At 41.7% G+C, this 17,037-nt stretch overlaps 2 protein-coding genes across 2 annotated transcripts in view; one reads left to right on the top strand and one right to left on the bottom strand.

Moving 5' to 3' along the window:
* Positions 1-981: 981 nt before the first annotated feature.
* SERP1 (stress associated endoplasmic reticulum protein 1) lies at positions 982-4,854 on the bottom strand. The gene is made up of 3 exons (XM_004419254.3): positions 4,445-4,854; positions 4,140-4,215; positions 982-2,967 (listed from the first exon to the last, which is right to left on the bottom strand). The coding sequence occupies exons 1-3, from the start codon at positions 4,526-4,528 to the stop codon at positions 2,927-2,929; spliced, it is 201 nt and encodes a 66-aa protein (XP_004419311.2). The 5' UTR covers positions 4,529-4,854; the 3' UTR covers positions 982-2,926.
* Positions 4,855-5,053: 199 nt separating this feature from the next.
* Positions 5,054-17,037, top strand: part of EIF2A (eukaryotic translation initiation factor 2A) — a 36,714-nt gene continuing 24,730 nt past the window's right edge. The window contains exons 1-2 of the mRNA XM_004419252.3: positions 5,054-5,188; positions 13,929-13,998. Coding sequence (XP_004419309.1) covers positions 5,161-5,188; positions 13,929-13,998 — 98 coding nt within the window. The 5' untranslated portion in view covers positions 5,054-5,160. The remainder of the gene's footprint in view (positions 5,189-13,928; positions 13,999-17,037) is intronic.

Genomic DNA, 17,037 nt, shown 5'->3' with positions numbered 1-17,037 from the left:
TTCTCTTCGGCTTAATTTCTAGCCTTTTATTGCTCATTAGTACTCTTTCCAAATTAGGACATTTTTGTCCTGGTTCAACTTGAAGAGAAAGCAGTACCAGCCGCTACAGTGGGCTAAGTTCACACAGGAAAGCGTGCTCTGAGGGGTTACAGACAATCTGCAGCCAAACCCAACTCCTACCTCTTTAAGTTGTGGTTTACCTCTAAAACAATAAGTAAAAAACCAACTAAAAAGGTAGGTAAAGGCAAATCAAACTTCAGAACCATTTCTAAGTGGAAAATTTGATGATGTTCTAAATCTTACAGATGCTAAAGCACAATAAACTTGTTGAGGAGCCCCCCCCAAGAACATACTCTGGTGCTGCATGGCCGTCCTTGGTGCCAACCAACCTCCAGTGACCCCAGGGAGAGGAGCAAGGGCCCGCAGGTGAGTCTACACAGGTCTTTCATGTAAGTCAAAGCCCAACAAGTCCAACATCAGGCATTCCGTTACAATGAACATCTTTACTTGTTTTGGAAGCCCACTCTATTTTGAGCAACATTATATACAACCCAAAAGATACAATGAAATCATTGACAACTCCTTGAAATGTTATAGCTAAATTACAAAGAGTAATCGGATAAATCGGATAATGTAGACAACCCCAATCAAGTATTTCTTCTCATACCGTGCTCAACATTAGATGACACATAAAATTCAGCTGGGAAACGGAGACCAGAAGAACTGTGCTTCTTCTTGACCCAGACTCGGATAACGAGATCAGGGTACAGCCTAGGTGGGAAAGTATTTAATTCATTGTGCTTTTTATGTATTTTTCTTGCTACCTAGTCCCAGTTTTAACGTTAAATCTGTGCCTCTGGGAAGTATTTCTTTTAACTCAAGTACAACATACTACTACACATTCTTTAAAATCGTTTTCTATTAACTATAAAAAGCACTCTCAGATAAGAACTCTGTAAAATCATTTCCTTTTAGAAGGCATCAAATATTCACGGAACTTTATTTTTAAAGGATAAATCAAATAAGACATAGCTTTCATTGTCCCAAACATGCATAATCCATCCTTAATATAAAATGCACTCAACTGGTAAATCACACATGAAATACAAAGGGAATGCAACTTTACATATGTAGAATGATGGCCAGCTACAGCAATTTAACAGTCAAATTAATACACTGTGTATTAAAAAAAAAAAACCCAACATCTTAAAGCCAATTATAGTAAACCAAGGGAAATTCTGCCATGGAATGGTTTGACTCAACGCAAAGAATAAGGCACCTGCTATGAATTTACAGTAACTTTCATTTTTAAAGTTACAATAATATAGAATGTTAACTAAGACACTTGTTTCAAAGAGGGAAACAAGCACAAGGGTTGATTTCCTGGGTGAGAAAGGCAGGTAACAATGCAGATACTGGCCCAAGGTCAGCTGACTCCTTTTCTATTCCAGAGTAGTCCAGTTCCTCAACATCCTTAACAGCTCCTCTCCCTCACTCCCCACACTCCGGGGTATCAGAGGCTCTCTCTGAGGTTCACACCCTGTGTAGACTAGGTAGCACATTTCCCTTCTGTTCCTCTTAAAATAGCTTATTTTAAAAGAGATATCCTGAGGCAATTAACAAAGCAAACAAGCAGCTTTCTTTCCAATTCATTAATACATAGCCACCTCTCAGGCTTTTTTCATCACGATATGGCTAAGGATTTAAATGGCCGATGCTTGCAATTTTCAATAGTACCAGAAAACCCAAAACCTGCCTTATTACTCACCCTTACCATTAGTAAAAAGAAAGTTTGATCAATCATAACCTACAAAATCAAACAAAGGGAAGACTAAAGACTGACCCTTATCAGTAAATCCATTCAATTCCAGATGAGTCTGATCTACCTAGTACCCTAACAGAATTCTAATCATAAATCTAGAAAAAGCATTTCCAAACTAAGTCTCACTTTTTAGTAGATGTGCCCTTTTTTGGTATTAAAAGTGCTGTTAACATGCTAACGTGTCTTATGGCACACTGGACTCAACAGTATGTCCTGACGAGGCATCCATTTTTAGTAGTATTTTCCCCTAAAATGTTGTCTAGCATAGTAGATCCCTCCTTGATATATTAAAGTAATTCTGGTGAAATCAATGGTGACATAAGCAAAGCTTCCCTGACTCAACTCCACCACGGTAGCTTTCAGCGACACTGAAGCGACTGATGAAGTTACAAAACGCTAAACCAAGCTGTTTTCTTATGGCATCTTAGGTTAGTATATTCCCTCATGCAAAATCCAAGGTAGTGTCATAGAAATAATATCATTAAAATAGATGTTGTAGCTATAAGCATCTCTCTTTAGGCATTTAGAAGCTTTTAAAAATTTTTAGGTGCTCAACATTGTGGGAAAACTAGGCTAACTGTGTAGTTGTTCCATTTATAAGCACTTTATTACAGGACAGTTACATGACCCTATATGGGAGTGTGCTTTCAATTCAAGATATAGTAATAAAGTGCCTAACTATATAAAAACCCTAAGATACCGAATTTTAAATTAAACTAATTGCATCTACACATTAGAGTTAACAAAATCTAGACCCTGTCTACACAGATTTAATCTAATTATCTACATTGTATACTGTTTTAATAACCACATTAAAAAAAACTTACTTTTTACTGACTGAATAAGTAGGGTCCACTACTGTAGCTTAACAATCACATTTTATTGCTTTATTCATGTGGTGCTTTTGCAAGGCACTGTGGTATGGACTAGAAAACTTGGAATGACTCGTGAAGAAACCTTGGAATGACACATGAAGGATGGTATGAAAAGTCATTCTGAGGCAGGATGCTTTACTGAATTGTTTTTTAACCAGGGTATCAAACATCAGGAATGAGTTCAAGTTAAAATTCACAGGAGAATGGAAACATCTTAAGGTCAGTCACTTCACATGCCCATCCTGATACTTTGAATAATCTGGAAAATTGCTGTAAAGAGAAAGAGCAAATATTAAAACATGCTTTGAATAAAATAGGTCTTGCAACTGACAAATATTTATTAAGGTACTTCAAGAATCCAAAAGTACCCTTACGATTACTGGCAAATGATATGTATTTTCATTGTAGTAAGGAGTGAAAACAGGCCTGCCTGCCTTAATAAAACAATTAAACGTCTGCAAGTTATTTTTTTTAAATCTCAGCTTCTCTGAATTTTGTCTACCTGTCCAAGAGAGTTGGCAAATAAGCCATCATTTTAGAAAGAACTTAAAGCATCCAAGCAAACGGGTTTTTCTAGCATAGAATTATTTTGGTTTATCCCTAAATATTAAATGTCCTTTGAAGGCCTGGCCTATAACGTACACTTGTTTCCTCATTCTCACAAAGCTGAAATTCAGTAATCTTTAGGTTATATAAATTGCTTGGCTCTTGGCCATTTATCAGGAAAGCTTCCAATTGGTAAGTTTAGGAGACAGGCAACATGGACTTCAATATCAACAACGTGCATATTAAGATAATAAAGGAAGAGGAAAGACATCTTGTAATCCATTTGCAGAAACAAGAGTCTATTACTCTAACAGCAAGCTGCCCTGATAACTAATTTTTCCTACCATATGTCAAACGTTTCTTTTATTAATCTAAAAACATTTGTCTCACACATTAAATTGCCAATCAGGTACGTTTCCTCTAGAATGAATCAATTCTTTGCACTAGCTTTAGTCTATAAATATACCCAATTTTGACATAAAGACGTTAGATTCTGTGACATGTAAAATTAAATTCAAACATCCATATGTGCACGATATCCATAAGCCTCTTTTCTGCAAAGGCATTGATAGTGGGGGTTGCAAAGCATTCCAAATTCTCATTCCATGAGGTATTTTTGTTTTGGTCTAAATGTCTTCCAACTCGACCATTCCTAAGGCCCTGACCTCCTTTTCTGATCTCCTGTGAGCACAAATCAAGCTGGGAGAAGTTTCTGGAGCACTGCCCTCTTGTACATATGTGGGACAAGTAATTTGGTTCAGACGGAACAGAATTATGTGGAGCTCCCGGCAGGTGGGTTGAGAACTCCGCGGGGAGGATTCACCACTGATGGGTCACCACGTCATCCCAACCCGTCACCCAACACCCTACCGGCGGGCAGCCCCCAAAACACTTACCAGAACCACAAACAACAAAAATGAAGAGAGCCAATAACCAGGGTCCTACAGACGCCTTCTCTTCGGGAGCATTTCTCTGCAAAAGGGAAAACCCGCAGTTTCAAATGCAAAACACCGCTGGGCCCCCGGGCTCCCGCCGCCGCCCCCGGGCCGGGTCGCCGGGTGCCCTCCCCTGCAGGTCTGCCCGCCCCTCCCGAGCCCCAGCGAGCGGCCGGCTCGCAGCCCGGGCCCCGGGTCGGCCGCTCCGGGAGCAGAGGGACGCGGCCCCGGCCCGGCCTGGGCGCCGCGGAGCGCGCGCCGCTCACCGAGGTCTTGGCGACGTTGCCGCGCTGGGTGATGTTCTTGCTGTGCTTCTCGTTGGCCATCCGGATCCGCTGCTTGGCGACCATCTTCGCGGCGCCGCGCCCGCCCGGCAGCCGGACTCCTCGCGCTCGCCCCGCTCGGCCGCTGCTGCGCTGCGCTCGGCTCCGGGGCCCGCGCCGCCGGGGCAGGAGGCTCTCGGGTGCGCGGTGCGCCGCGGGCCTGGGCGGAGTGGGGGCCGCCGACCGACCGACGACGCCGACCGGCCGCCGAGCGAGGCTGGCGCGCGGCAGGAGGAGACGGGCCGCCGGGGACGCGCGCCGCCGCCGGGAGCGTGGAGGAAAGAGGAAGGGGACGGGAGCAACAACCGGACGGTGCAGTCCGGCGCCTCGAACTGCTTCGGGTTCGGCTGCCAACGTCAGCACCGGGCGGGCTCCGCCCCGCGGAAGGGCGGGCTGCGCCGGCCCGAGAGGAGGGAGAGGGCGGGCGCACGGGCCCCGGCCCGGCCCGCCCACGCTCTGTGAAGCGTCGCCCCGCCGCTGCGCCTGCGCGGCCCGGCTCCTTTTCCGCGGCGCTCTCCAACCGGAAGTGAATTGGCCCCGAGGCTGGTGGCCCCGGAAACGCCAATTCGCCGTCTCTAAGCGTGAGGAGACGTGTAGGGGACGGGTTCGGCCCTCGTGAACTCTGACCCGAGCGCACGGGTTTCTCTTTCCGGGACAAGATGGCGCCGTCCACGCCGCTTCTGACAGGTAAGTTGTGAATGAGCAAAGGACTGTTTCTTCAGCGCAGTTTCTTTTGTGTCTTTGCCCTTGGGGACTACCCGGGAAGCCTTGGAATCTGATCCGCGCTTTCTCGTGCATTGCGGCAGAGTCGAGGGCCTTCGGGCTTCTCCGTGTAGCGTGGCAGTCGGAAGTGAGGCCCCCGCCTCGGGCTCCCGCATTCCCCCTCCCTTTTGCTCATCCGTCATTTTTCCCGGCCGCTTCCCGGATGGAGGAAGGAGGGTGATGACAGCAAGTGCCAGCTGAATTTGCTACCCTGGGTCTGCAGTACTGGAGTTACACGAACGCTTACCTGGTGACAGGCCTTGTTGAAGTCCTTTAGCTCTGTAGTAAGGAAAAAACAAGCGTATGACCCAGTTCACTAGAATGACCGACCACACGTTAAATACGCGTGAATTTAGGTAATACCAAACTCGGTACTCCTTGTTTAATGAAATTTGTAGGACTTAGTGGAGAGAGTGGAGCTGTGGTAGTGTAGGTTTCAGGTGATCAAAGTGTGTTTTGGGGTGGTAGCAGTGGGCATTATAGAGATAATCTGGCAACGTTTGGTGTTGAAGTGGTTATGAGCCTTATAGAATTAGAAATTAGAGGATTCCTGAGATTTTGAAGCTGAGACAGAGTTTATAATGTTGAAGGAGGTAATAAATTTAGTCTTGGACAATGTCAGGGAAAACTGGACTAGGGTAATGGCTGAGAGTCTCATATATGAGTATGAAGTAAGGAGAGGGAAGTTGGGAGGGAAAAGAATAGAAGGCTTCAAGTCACTGATAACTTAATAACTTATATAGAAGGAAAAAGGAGTCAGTAAGAGAAAGATTGTCCACTTTTGAGGACTGGGGATTATTTCCCCTGAGACTTGGAAGGAAGAACCTTAACAAGCTTTCACACTTTTTGCCATTCTACGTTTTAAGGTCTTTGTTATCAAGCATCATGCCCACTCATATTCAATCCGGCTACCACAGTTCATTCATCAAACATTTATCAAGTACTGACTATAATTTGTTAGATAATATGCCAGGCAGATACAGTTTAAAAGTCATAATTACATACTAGATGAGTTTTTTTCTCTAGGTTCATAAAGGTAGCTTGTATCTTATTCATAATTTTGAAACACTAAATGCTTATTTGAAGTCTAACAAAAAAAAATTAGTGCATTTTAAAATCTGACTAATTTTCTCCCCTTTAAAAATCCTTACAGTGACTCCTTACAGGGTAGATTCCGTCCTGTTTGGCATAGCAGATGGAACCCTTTATAATCGTTGAATAGCTCTTGATGTTCATTTATTTCCTTGCCACCCCATCCTATTTTGTGCTCCATCGATATTGAACTGCTTATAAAGCCCTTGAACAACCTATTTCTTTAGTCTAGGACTGTTGCTCTTGGTTTGGCTAACTTCTTTCATCTTTTAAAATTCATTTCAGACATTATTGGTTTGTGAAGCCTTTCCTCACTCTTCCCAGGTAGTCACTCCCCAGGCTATTTTCATAGCTCGTATATACTTGTTTTTTTTTTTTTTCCCCCACTCGTCACATAGGATAACTACCTAGTTGTTTAGATGCTTTTCTCCCTTGCTAGACTGAACTCCTTGATGGCAGAGGTAGGGTCTTATTCATCCCTGCCTTCTCAGTACCAAGTACATTGCCTGGTAAACAATAAACACTCTAAATGATTAATGGAGGAATAAATTAATGAAAGATAACCACTTCATTCATAGTCAAATTAACCAAGAATGACAATTTTTCTTACAATGCTTAAAATCAAGGACTTTGTAAGCGTTTAAAGGAATCATATAGTCTCAATACACTACATTAAGCTGTCTCCACATTCTATTCACTGTTTTGCATTCAGTCGCTTCTAATTAAAATGAATTCCTAATTAGAAAGTCATATGTAGAAAAAATTGTTGCAGTTATTGAAAAGATTTTGTTTTGAGTCCATATTTATTTTTGCTTTTTATTAACTTGTAATACAGTTTATGTTTTGTTATGAACCTGATTTTGTGTTCCTTCTAATAAACTTTGTATATCCATTTATTAAAATTTGTGTAAGAAATTGCTCAAACTAATTAAATCCAATAAAGCATCTTAGTGGTTCCAAAATGTCTTGCTGTACTTTCTCACAGTTACGCTTCTCTGTAGGGAGGTGTAAAATAAAACATTCGTTTAATTTTTTTTTTTAATTTTATTTATTTATTATTTTTCCCCCAAAGCCCCAGTAGATAGTTGTATGTCATAGTTGCACATCCTTCTAGTTGCTGTATGTGGGACGCGGCCTCAGCATGGCCGGAGAAGTGGTGCGTCGGTGCGTGCCTGGGATCCGAACCCAGGCCACCAGCAGTGGAGCATGCGCACTTAACCGCTAAGCCACCGGGCCAGCCCCTAATTTTTTTTTTTAATTTTTTTTTTTGTGAGGAAGATCAGCCCTGAGCTAACATCCATGCCAATTCTCCTCTTTTTGCTGAGGAAGACCGGCTCTGAGCTAACATCTATTGCCAATCCTCCTCCTTTTTCTTTTTCACCTTTTCTCCCCAAAGCCCCAGTAGATAGTTGTATGTCATAGCTGCACATCCTTCTAGTTGCTGTATGTGGGACGCCGCCTCTGCATGGCCAGACAAGCGGTGTGTCGGTGTGCGCCTGGGATCCCAACCCGGGCTGCCAGTAGTGGAGTGCACGCACTTAACCACTAAGCCACGGGGCCGGCCCCAAAATATTTGTTTTAAATAGTAGTTTATATGTATGGACAAAAGTACAATGACGTCATACAATTTTTATGATGAATTCAACTGATAATTAATTCCCCTAAAATAAACATAGCTATCGTAAAGGACCAACAGTGTCATCAGTCTTTAAAGTAGCTTTGATGTGTACTTTTGTCTGATGGAATGTGTTTTTAACTTAGTACAGAAATCTTGGTCTATTCAATTTTTGATTTTGATTTAACACTTTTGTCCCTTATTCCCAAGAAACTCCATTCTTGAGCAGTGTTTAAAAACTTTTGATTAGTTTAATTTTTTGCTATATTGTGAACAAAGCATTACTCAAAACAATGGGATTTTTAAAAGCCTTTTATTTTGATATAGTTTAAGACTTAGAAGAAGTTATAAGAACAGTAAAGAAAGTTCTCATGTTCTCTTCACCTAGCTTTCCCCAGTGATAATACATGTCTTCTATAACTATAGTCCATTATCAAAACCAGGACATGGACAGTGGTATAGTTCTATTTACCAAAACCACAGTCCTCCTTTGGATTCCACCAGTTTGTGTATGTGTGTATGGTACCAAGAAATTTTATCATGTGTAGATTCACGCAACCACTACTATCAGAACTGCTGGTAGTGAGTATAGAATTGCTCCATGCAATATAGAACTACTCCACCACCACAGAGAAGATGCTCCCCTTTTATACTCAGACCCTCCTTCCGTCTCTAACCTTTGGCAACCACTCATTGGTCCTCTATCACAATAATTTTGTCATTTCAGGAGTGCTGTGTAAACAGAATCATACATGTATGTGACCTTTGGATTTTTCTTTTAAAAGTGTTCTTTTTTAGAATGTGAATGTGTGCTTGTTGAAAAGCAGTTGATTAATCTGACTCAAGATTTTGCTTCTCCAGAAACATACTAAAACAGAAATTGAAAACCACATGAGATAATGCTACTTGAGCAGGAAAGACATGGCACTTTTCATACTGACTTTTCTGTGAAGTGTTGCCTTCTAAGATTTTGGGTTAATAATCCGCATGAAAGAGTGTGGGTTAAGTGGAGATTTTTCTCCCCCCTACTCCTGTCTTAGTCTGCTCAGGCTCCTATAAGAAAATTCCCACAGACTGGGTGGCTTATAAACATTTTTATTTATTTCTCACAGTTTGGGAGGTTGGGAAGTTCAAGATCAAGGCATTGGCAGGTTGAATGTCTGGTGAGCACCCGCTTCGTGGTTCATAGACAGCCATCCTCGGCTGTGTCCTCACATGGCAGAAGGGGCAAGGGAACTCTCTGGGATCTCTTTTGTAAGGGCACTAATCCCACTCATGAGGGCTCTGCCCTTATGACCTAATTACCTCCCAAAGATCCCAACTCCAAATACCATCACATTAGGGATTAAGTTTCAACATATGAATTGAGGGGTGGGTACACGTGTAGTCTATAGCAGCTCCACCTATCTTAGTTTGGGATATAGGTAAGAAATAGAAGTTTTAGAAAAAGAAGTACTAGTCCTGTACTAGTTGCCCTGAATACCCTGAAAGTTCTCACTGCTGTGGCGAGAAGGCTACCTCGTGGGTTCTGAGGTATAGCTGCCACTGTAGTCTAAGGTACAAACTCGTTGAAATTTCCCCAAGTAAATATTGTGGTCAGTGATAACGGCAAAGTCAATAAAGATAGAGGACCAAGGTCACTAGTTACAAGTGTCATGAGAACACAGGAAGCTGCATTGAGCTGGGGAAAGCTCTTTGCTTTTTCTTTTTTGCCAGTCACTTCAGGCATATGATCTTGGGGCCGGCAGTAAAGACAAGAGAATGTGGTGTGATTGCATCACTTTTTCTAATTACATTGCACTACACTGATGCTGTGCTGTGTTGTTTTCCTAGGCCTGTGTATGAATTCTGAAAGAGAGCTCCTAGTGTGTTAAATTACCACTGCAGCTTGTGGGAGGGACCTCTTTAGGCTGACAAAATTTTATGTAATCTAGGAGTAAAGTGTCATCTGGTAACTAAACTCCCTTGTTTGGGAAATTCATTTTTGATTAATCTCTCAAATAAGTGTATGTTAAAACCTTGATTAAGGTTTAAGTATTAAGTACTAAGTATTAAGAAAAGAATGGCTTGGGGCCAGCCCCGTGGCATAGCGGTTAAGTTCTCGCACTCCGCTTTGGCAGCCCAAGGGTTCACAGGTTCAGATCCCGGGCGCGCACCTCTGCACCGCTTGTCAAGCCATGCTGTGGCTGCGTCCCATATAAAAGTAGATGAAGATGGGCCCAGATGTTGGCCCAGGGCCAATCTTTCTCAGCAAAAAGAGGAGGATTGGCATTGGATGTTAGCTCAGGGCTGATCTTCCTCACAAAAAAAAAAAAAAAAAGAATGGCCTGTTTTCTTCTAATCATAATGTATCATACGTGATGTTGCAGCAGATGATTGATTTGGTGATGAGAAATAGCACTGCGTTGTCTGTGTCTTAAGAGAATTTTGATGCTACACTTGATCTTAGCCAAAAGGCCAAGCAGCAATTGAGAATTTTTTTTATATAATTTTTATTTATTTATTTTTTCCCCCCAAAGCCCCAGTACATAGTTGTATGTCACAGCTGCACATCCTTCTAGTTGCTGTATGTGGGACGCGGCCTCAGCATGGCCGGAGAAGCGGTGCGTCGGTGCGCGCCCGGGATCCGAACCCGGGCTGCCAGTAGCGGAGTGCGCGCACTTAACCGCTAAGCCGCGGGGCTGGCCCAGCAATTGAGAATTTTGATGATAAAGAATTAAACTTCATAGTTTTTAAATCTAGGAAAACATTTTCTGGCACAAAATGTTTTCTAAGTGTCATTAGAGATTTTTAGAATAGATATCGTCAGTGTTTCATTCAAGAAGTAGCCATAGACTGAGCTCCTTTGAAATCGTTATGTTCAATGCAGTGATGTATTCATTTTTTAAATTCCTAATGCCTAGCACATGGAGCTGTGCAGGGGCCAGCCAGATCACATAGAGCCTTGTAGGCCGTGGTGTAAGGAGTTTGGATTTTGAGATGTGCAGAACACTTTGCTAGGCTTTAGAATATTCAAGGGCAAACTACCCACAGCAATTTGGCAACTCCATCTAGTGCTCTGTTCATGAGGAGACATGGTGTCTAGTTGTATACTTCTGGATGTCTAACAGGAAACTCATCGTTCAATTGTATGTTTACTTACTTATTTTCCATCCCTCCACTAGAAAGGAAGCTCCATTAGGGCATAGTTTTTTTGTGTGTGTGAGGAAGATTAGCCCTGAGCTAACATCTGTTGCCAATCCTCCTCTTTTTGCTGAGGAAGACTGGCCCTGGGCTAACATCCGTGCCCATCTTCCTCTGCTTTATATGGGACGCCGCCACAGCATGGCTTGACAAGCGGTGCGTCGGTGCACTCCCGGGATCTGAACCTGCGAACCCTGGGCCGCAGCAGCGAAGCACGCGCACTTAACCGCTGTGCCATCGGGCTGGCCCCTAGGGCATAGATTTTTATCTTGTTCATCAGTGGTTCTTGTACTTTCATTCTAACTTTAAATTATTTACTTTGGGACTGTAAAGTATATTACTTTCAGTGTCTGAAAAGTGAGCTGGTTAGTTCTCAGGTAGAAAATCAGTGTTCTGAGAACTGTCCCCTGAGGGAGAAAAGGAAATAGGGATCAGAGTTTGAGTCAAGAGCAGCCTCTGTCTACCAACTTTGCTGCTTGTGCGGTGCCACCAGAAGAGTGGGAGATTTGTGATTAGCTGGCGGAAAAGGGAGCAGAGGGAATTATAGCCATGGACCTCGTAAAACTTTTTCTCCTCTTCAGCTCCTCTACTGTGGCTGCTAGCAAGAACTCTAGCGATAAAGTAGTAACTCATCACCAAGTTCTGTCAATTTTATCTTCTAAATATTGAACATTCATTCTCCACTTTGCATTTCCACTGCCCCATCCTAGTCCAAGTTTCCATAATCTCTCCTGTGGGACTACTGCAAAACTGTCTTTTTTTTTTCCTGAGGAAGAGTCACCCTGAGCTAAAATCTGTTGCCAATCTTCCTGGGCCGCCAAAGTGGAGCACGTCAAACTTAACCACAAGGCCAGCGGGGCTGGCCCTGCAGAATGGTCGTGAATAGTCTCTTTACATCCACTCTTACCCTCCTCTTTGAGTTCATTCTCTAAACGGTACCAGACTGACCTTTTCAAAATGCAAATCTGGTTTTAAAAATCTGCCTAAAACCCTTTTGAAGTTTCTGGCTATAGGCCAGCATTGCCTAACTTAGACCACAAGATCCTGCTTGGTCTGAGCCCTGTTTTCTTGTCTGTCTCCATCTCCTTCCAGCCACACAGGCCTTCTTTCCTTTCCTCTGATGCTCTGTCATCTCTCTTGCTATGGAGTTTTGCACTTGCTGCTTTTCTCTTGTTAACTGCTATTCCTTCTTCGTATCTCAACACACAAATCACTTACTCAAGGACGCTTTCCCTAACCTTCCATTTTTAGGTCAAAACTCCCTATTATTCACTCTGTTAGCCCCATATGTCTTTCCTTTGTAGCACTAAACACAGTTATAGAATTCCATATATTTGACTAATTATTTATTAATGAGGTCAGGGACAAGGTTGATTTTCCTCCCTGTTGTATCTTCAGTACTCAACATAGGATCTGGGAAGTAGGTTTTTGCCCAATAAGCATTCGTTGAATGAATGATCAGTTTATTTGGTTCAGTTTTAGAAGCTTCTAATTGAGCCATTTAAAAAAATATAATCTAGTTCTATAGATGTTTTTGCTTATTTAATCTTGAACTTTGTGCCCACTTAATTTTTTAGGATATTACTATCATTGGGGGCTTAGTAAATGAATGTTTCTCATCCCACTTGCTCTCTTCCTTTGAGAAATTGTAAATAGATTAGTAATGCCTTACATTTTTTAAGAACTTTGAGTATATACTATATTTTCCTGTTATTATTTTATGTAAAGCACACAGCCACCCTGTGTTGTAATACTTCCGTTTTACAGCTTAGGGCACAGATTTAGAGGTGGTGATGTATCCAGGGTTCCGTAGCCGATATAAACAGACGTCTGCCTCTGAGTTCATGTCCTTTCTACTACAGCACACCTACCTTTCACCGGAGACAGTTAAAATTTTGAGTTTTTATTTATAAAAGTTACATGAGAGAGTAAGCTGATACAAAGAAGATTGAACTTAGACTCAGCTTCTGATTGTTTCTAACATCCATACGTTTTGAAAATGGGATTCGAAAAAAATGTGAAAACATATAATACTGAGATCACTTTTTTTCCATTTGAATAAAGGAATATAAGTATGAATGTTGTATCTCAATGCACATGCATAGATTTCTTATAAAATAGATAAAAGTGGATTTATTGAGGTAGTCTCCTTAGAAACTAAATGAATATGATTTATAGGAAAAAAAATAAGAGGAATATTACCTGTCTTAGTCAGTTCAGACTGCTATAACAAAGTACCACAGACTGGGTAACTTATAAACAACATAAATTTATTTCTTACAGTTCTAGAGGCTGAAAGTCTCAGATCAGAGTGCCAGCATGGTCAGGTTCTGGTGAGGGCCCTCTTCTGGTTGCAGACTGCCAACCTCTTATTGTATCCTTACGTGGCAGAGAGAGAGCTGGCGAGCTCTCTGGGACTCTTCTTATAAGGGCACTAATCCCCTTCATGAGGGCTCCACTGTTGTGATCTCATTGCTTCTCAAAGGCCCCACCTCCAAATACCAGCACATTAGGATTAGGGTTTCAACATTAGGGTTTTGGGAAGACACAAACATTTAGTCCATTGCATTACCTATTTATTTCTCAGCAGTTACATGATTTCATGCAATATGGTAAGAAAAATGTGCCCATTTAATGCTAACGTTCTAGAGTTCTATGAAATACTTAATAATTTCATTAATATTTTGACTGAAAGCTTTTTGTTTTTTAAAACATTTGTGATAACTGAGTATTATTAACAAAGTAATGGTGGTTCTTTCCGTTTTATTTCTTTAGTCCGAGGATCAGAAGGACTGTACATGGTGAATGGACCACCACATTTTACAGAAAGCACAGTGTTTCCAAGGTATGGGTTATTTTGTTGAGTGATGCTATAGGGAACTGTATAATACATTCTAAATTATTTTTGTTGTTGTTATATTCTGAACAGGAAAGAAAAAAACAGATAAGCTAGTTTCTTAGGATGTGTTATATAATATTAACAGAAAACAGAAAGAATGCATATTCTCTATCAAGAAAAATGCTCTTTAGATTTGAAAATACAGACAGTTGGCCCTTTGTTTCTGCAGGTTCCACATCCTTGGATTCAACCAGTCGGGTACCAAAAGGCCTAGGATGGTTGCGTTTGTACCAAACGTGTACAGACTTTTCTTGTCATTATTCCCTAAACAATACAGTATAACAACTCTTTACATAGCATTTACATTGTTTTAGGGTATTGTAAGTAATCTAGAGATGATTTATAGTATATGGGAGGATGTGCATAGGTTGTATGCAAATACTATGCCATTTTATATATGAGACTTGAGCACTGGCCGATTTTGGTATCCCCAGTGGGGGGTCCTGGCACCAATCCCCCACAGATACTGAGGGACGGCAATAATAGCTTGAGCATGTTTAAAAGAAAAAGTGTAGACAATAGTGTCATTGAGTTCAAGCCTGTAGCTTTTGTTGTTGTTGTTGTTGTTGTTGTTGAGGAAGACTGGCCATGGGCTAACATCCATGCCCATCTTCCTTCACTTTATATGGGACACCGCCACAGCATGGCTTGACAAGCAGTGCGTCGGTGCGTGCCCGGATCCAAACCAGCGAACCCAGGCCGCCGCAGTGGAGTGCACGCACTTAACCGCTTGCACCACCGGGCCGGCCCCTCAAGCCTCTAGCTTAAAAGAATTTTATGTTAGGGAATGAGGAAAATCTTCCAAATGTGATCACCAAACCACTGCCTATAATCTTCATGAAATCGGAGAATGAAAAAGGTATAAGAAAGGAAGGAAATACTAATATATATATATATATATAATATATAGCTAGCTAGATATATAGATATATTTATCCCAAAAAGAAACACTGAAAGGGTAAGCCAAAACTAATAAAAGTGATTATCTGTAGGGGGAGAGAGTTACAGGATGCAGGGGATATGTCTGTGAATGAACTTTGATATATATAGTTTTGACTTTGGACAATGTAGTTGTTTTAAATTAAAAAAAATAAAAAATAAAAATAAAATGGAAAACAGAAACAAGTTGGCGGTATAACCGTATGATGACTGCAAAATTCTTAAGTGCATTGAATAGTTGTATTGTTAACAGGAAGTTGATGCTGTTGTTTTAAATCTACTGTAGGATACAAGAAGTAGTTATATTAATGTCATTGGGAAACAAGATTTTCAGTATAAGAGTGAAGGGATAGAGTTGCATATATCGATATGAACTCAGAATTTCTTTTCATAAAATCATTTGTATTTCCTGGCTCTGTCCAATGAAAAGGTCTAGAAGCAGCGATAACCTAATAGCAGTGAATACTGCTGCCTCATAGATTGTGATCTTCTAAACACCATTGTTCTCTAAAAGGAGCCAGTTTCTTGGGGAAGTGGTGAACTCCAGGTCTAGGATGGAAAATGTACAAGCTGAGCTATAGACATCTAAGCTAGAAAGCAAGGAAGCTGTAAAAGACGAATGGGGTTTTGTTAAAGGGTTATAGGAATCAACTTGAAGGGGTTCACACCAACCTAAGACAGTATAATTTGAGCATTAAGAAGAATTATGACTAAGAGGGTTAAGACATGTCAAGTATATATGAACACTCCCCCAAAATCCCCCTCTCTCCAAGTCTTATTGGTCAGTATTGGAGGTTGTTGGGATCCTTGCTCATTACTTTGAAAACTGATAAATGAAGAGAAGGGATCAAGAATTTATCTTGCCTTTCCTGTACAGACTGTTTTTCAGAGTAACCAAATTGTTGATGAGGAAAACTTCTTTATAGAAGAATTCCAGTTAGTAAATGCAGAAGGAATGATAGGATTAGATAATCAGCGCTTTGTAATCCTAAAGAAATCATATATCAGTGGTTCTCAAACTGTAGCATGCATCTGAAGAGCTTTTTAAAACACAAATTGCTGCTCCCTCCCCAGATTTTCCGATTCATTAGATCTGGGGTGGGGCCCAAGAATTGGAATTTTTAACAAGTTCCCAGGTAACGCTAATGCTGCAAGTCTGGAGACCCCACTTTGAGAACCACTGATCTAAGCAAATAATCATCAAAAGATGCTGAAACTGTTAAATGAACTGTTGATGAGGAACTTTATAATCAGGCTGACATCACCTGAATCTATTGACCAATTTTTTATCAGGCCTAGTTCTCTAGAACCTCGTTAGAGGAAGTATGGGCCCAAGACCAGCCGTATTGGCATCACCTCGAGCCAGTGCAGAAATGTGACATCTAGGCCCCACCCAGCTTACTGAATCAGAATCTGTATCTTAACCAGATTCTCAGGTGGTTTGTATGCATGTATACTTGAAAACCACTACTCTAGAAAACAACAGTCTGTCAAAGCTTTTGTGCTGCTTTTCATTGGGGTGTGTAATCCCAAGGCAGCAGAAATGAGGGGAAAAAGGGAATGAGGCAAAGAAGAAGTGAAAGCAAATGTAACATGGGGTGCTCTGAACTGACAACAGATTCACAAAATACAGCCGTGTTGCTTGGTCATACAGTGTGTCTCCACAGAGGCTGTATGGAACGGCCGTGCCTCAGAACAGTCTCTTGTGGAGAGGAAGGGTGAGAAATGTATGTGCAGCCAGAGCCTCTCTTGGTCTGTTTGGGTTGAGTCTGAGTGCCGAGCTCCTCTTCCTGCAACTGCAGTAGGCATAATGGGATCCATGTTGAAATGTGGCCCTCACTCCTGTCAAGGCTGAGACAACCAATGGCGTTAGATGAGGTGGTCAGGTCTCTTCATTAAGTAACTGCCCCCTGGGAGCAGGAAGGGTTAGGCGAATCTGAGGAGGCACATAGTGAGTCCAGTACCGTCTCAGCATCACGAAGAGTGGGACAAGAAGACATTACATGTCTCCTGGTGAGCTGCAATAGGAACTACATGGTACTTAAC

This window comes from Ceratotherium simum, chromosome 5 (assembly GCF_057802395.1).
Source record: "Ceratotherium simum simum isolate JZ-2026a chromosome 5, ASM5780239v1, whole genome shotgun sequence".
NCBI classification, from domain to species: Eukaryota; Metazoa; Chordata; class Mammalia; order Perissodactyla; family Rhinocerotidae; genus Ceratotherium; species Ceratotherium simum.
This window is presented reverse-complemented; position numbering and strand designations above follow the sequence as displayed.

Coding starts and splice junctions, on each gene's coding strand:
- SERP1 (XM_004419254.3), bottom strand. CDS start 4,528: ATGGTCGCCAAGCAGCGGATCCGGATGGCCAACGAGAAGCACAGCAAG. Junction 4,216..4,444: donor GCAACGTCGCCAAGACCTCG/GTGAGCGGCGCG, acceptor TCCCTTTTGCAG/AGAAATGCTCCCGAAGAGAA. Junction 2,968..4,139: donor TTTTGTTGTTTGTGGTTCTG/GTAAGTGTTTTG, acceptor TTCTCTTTACAG/CAATTTTCCAGATTATTCAA.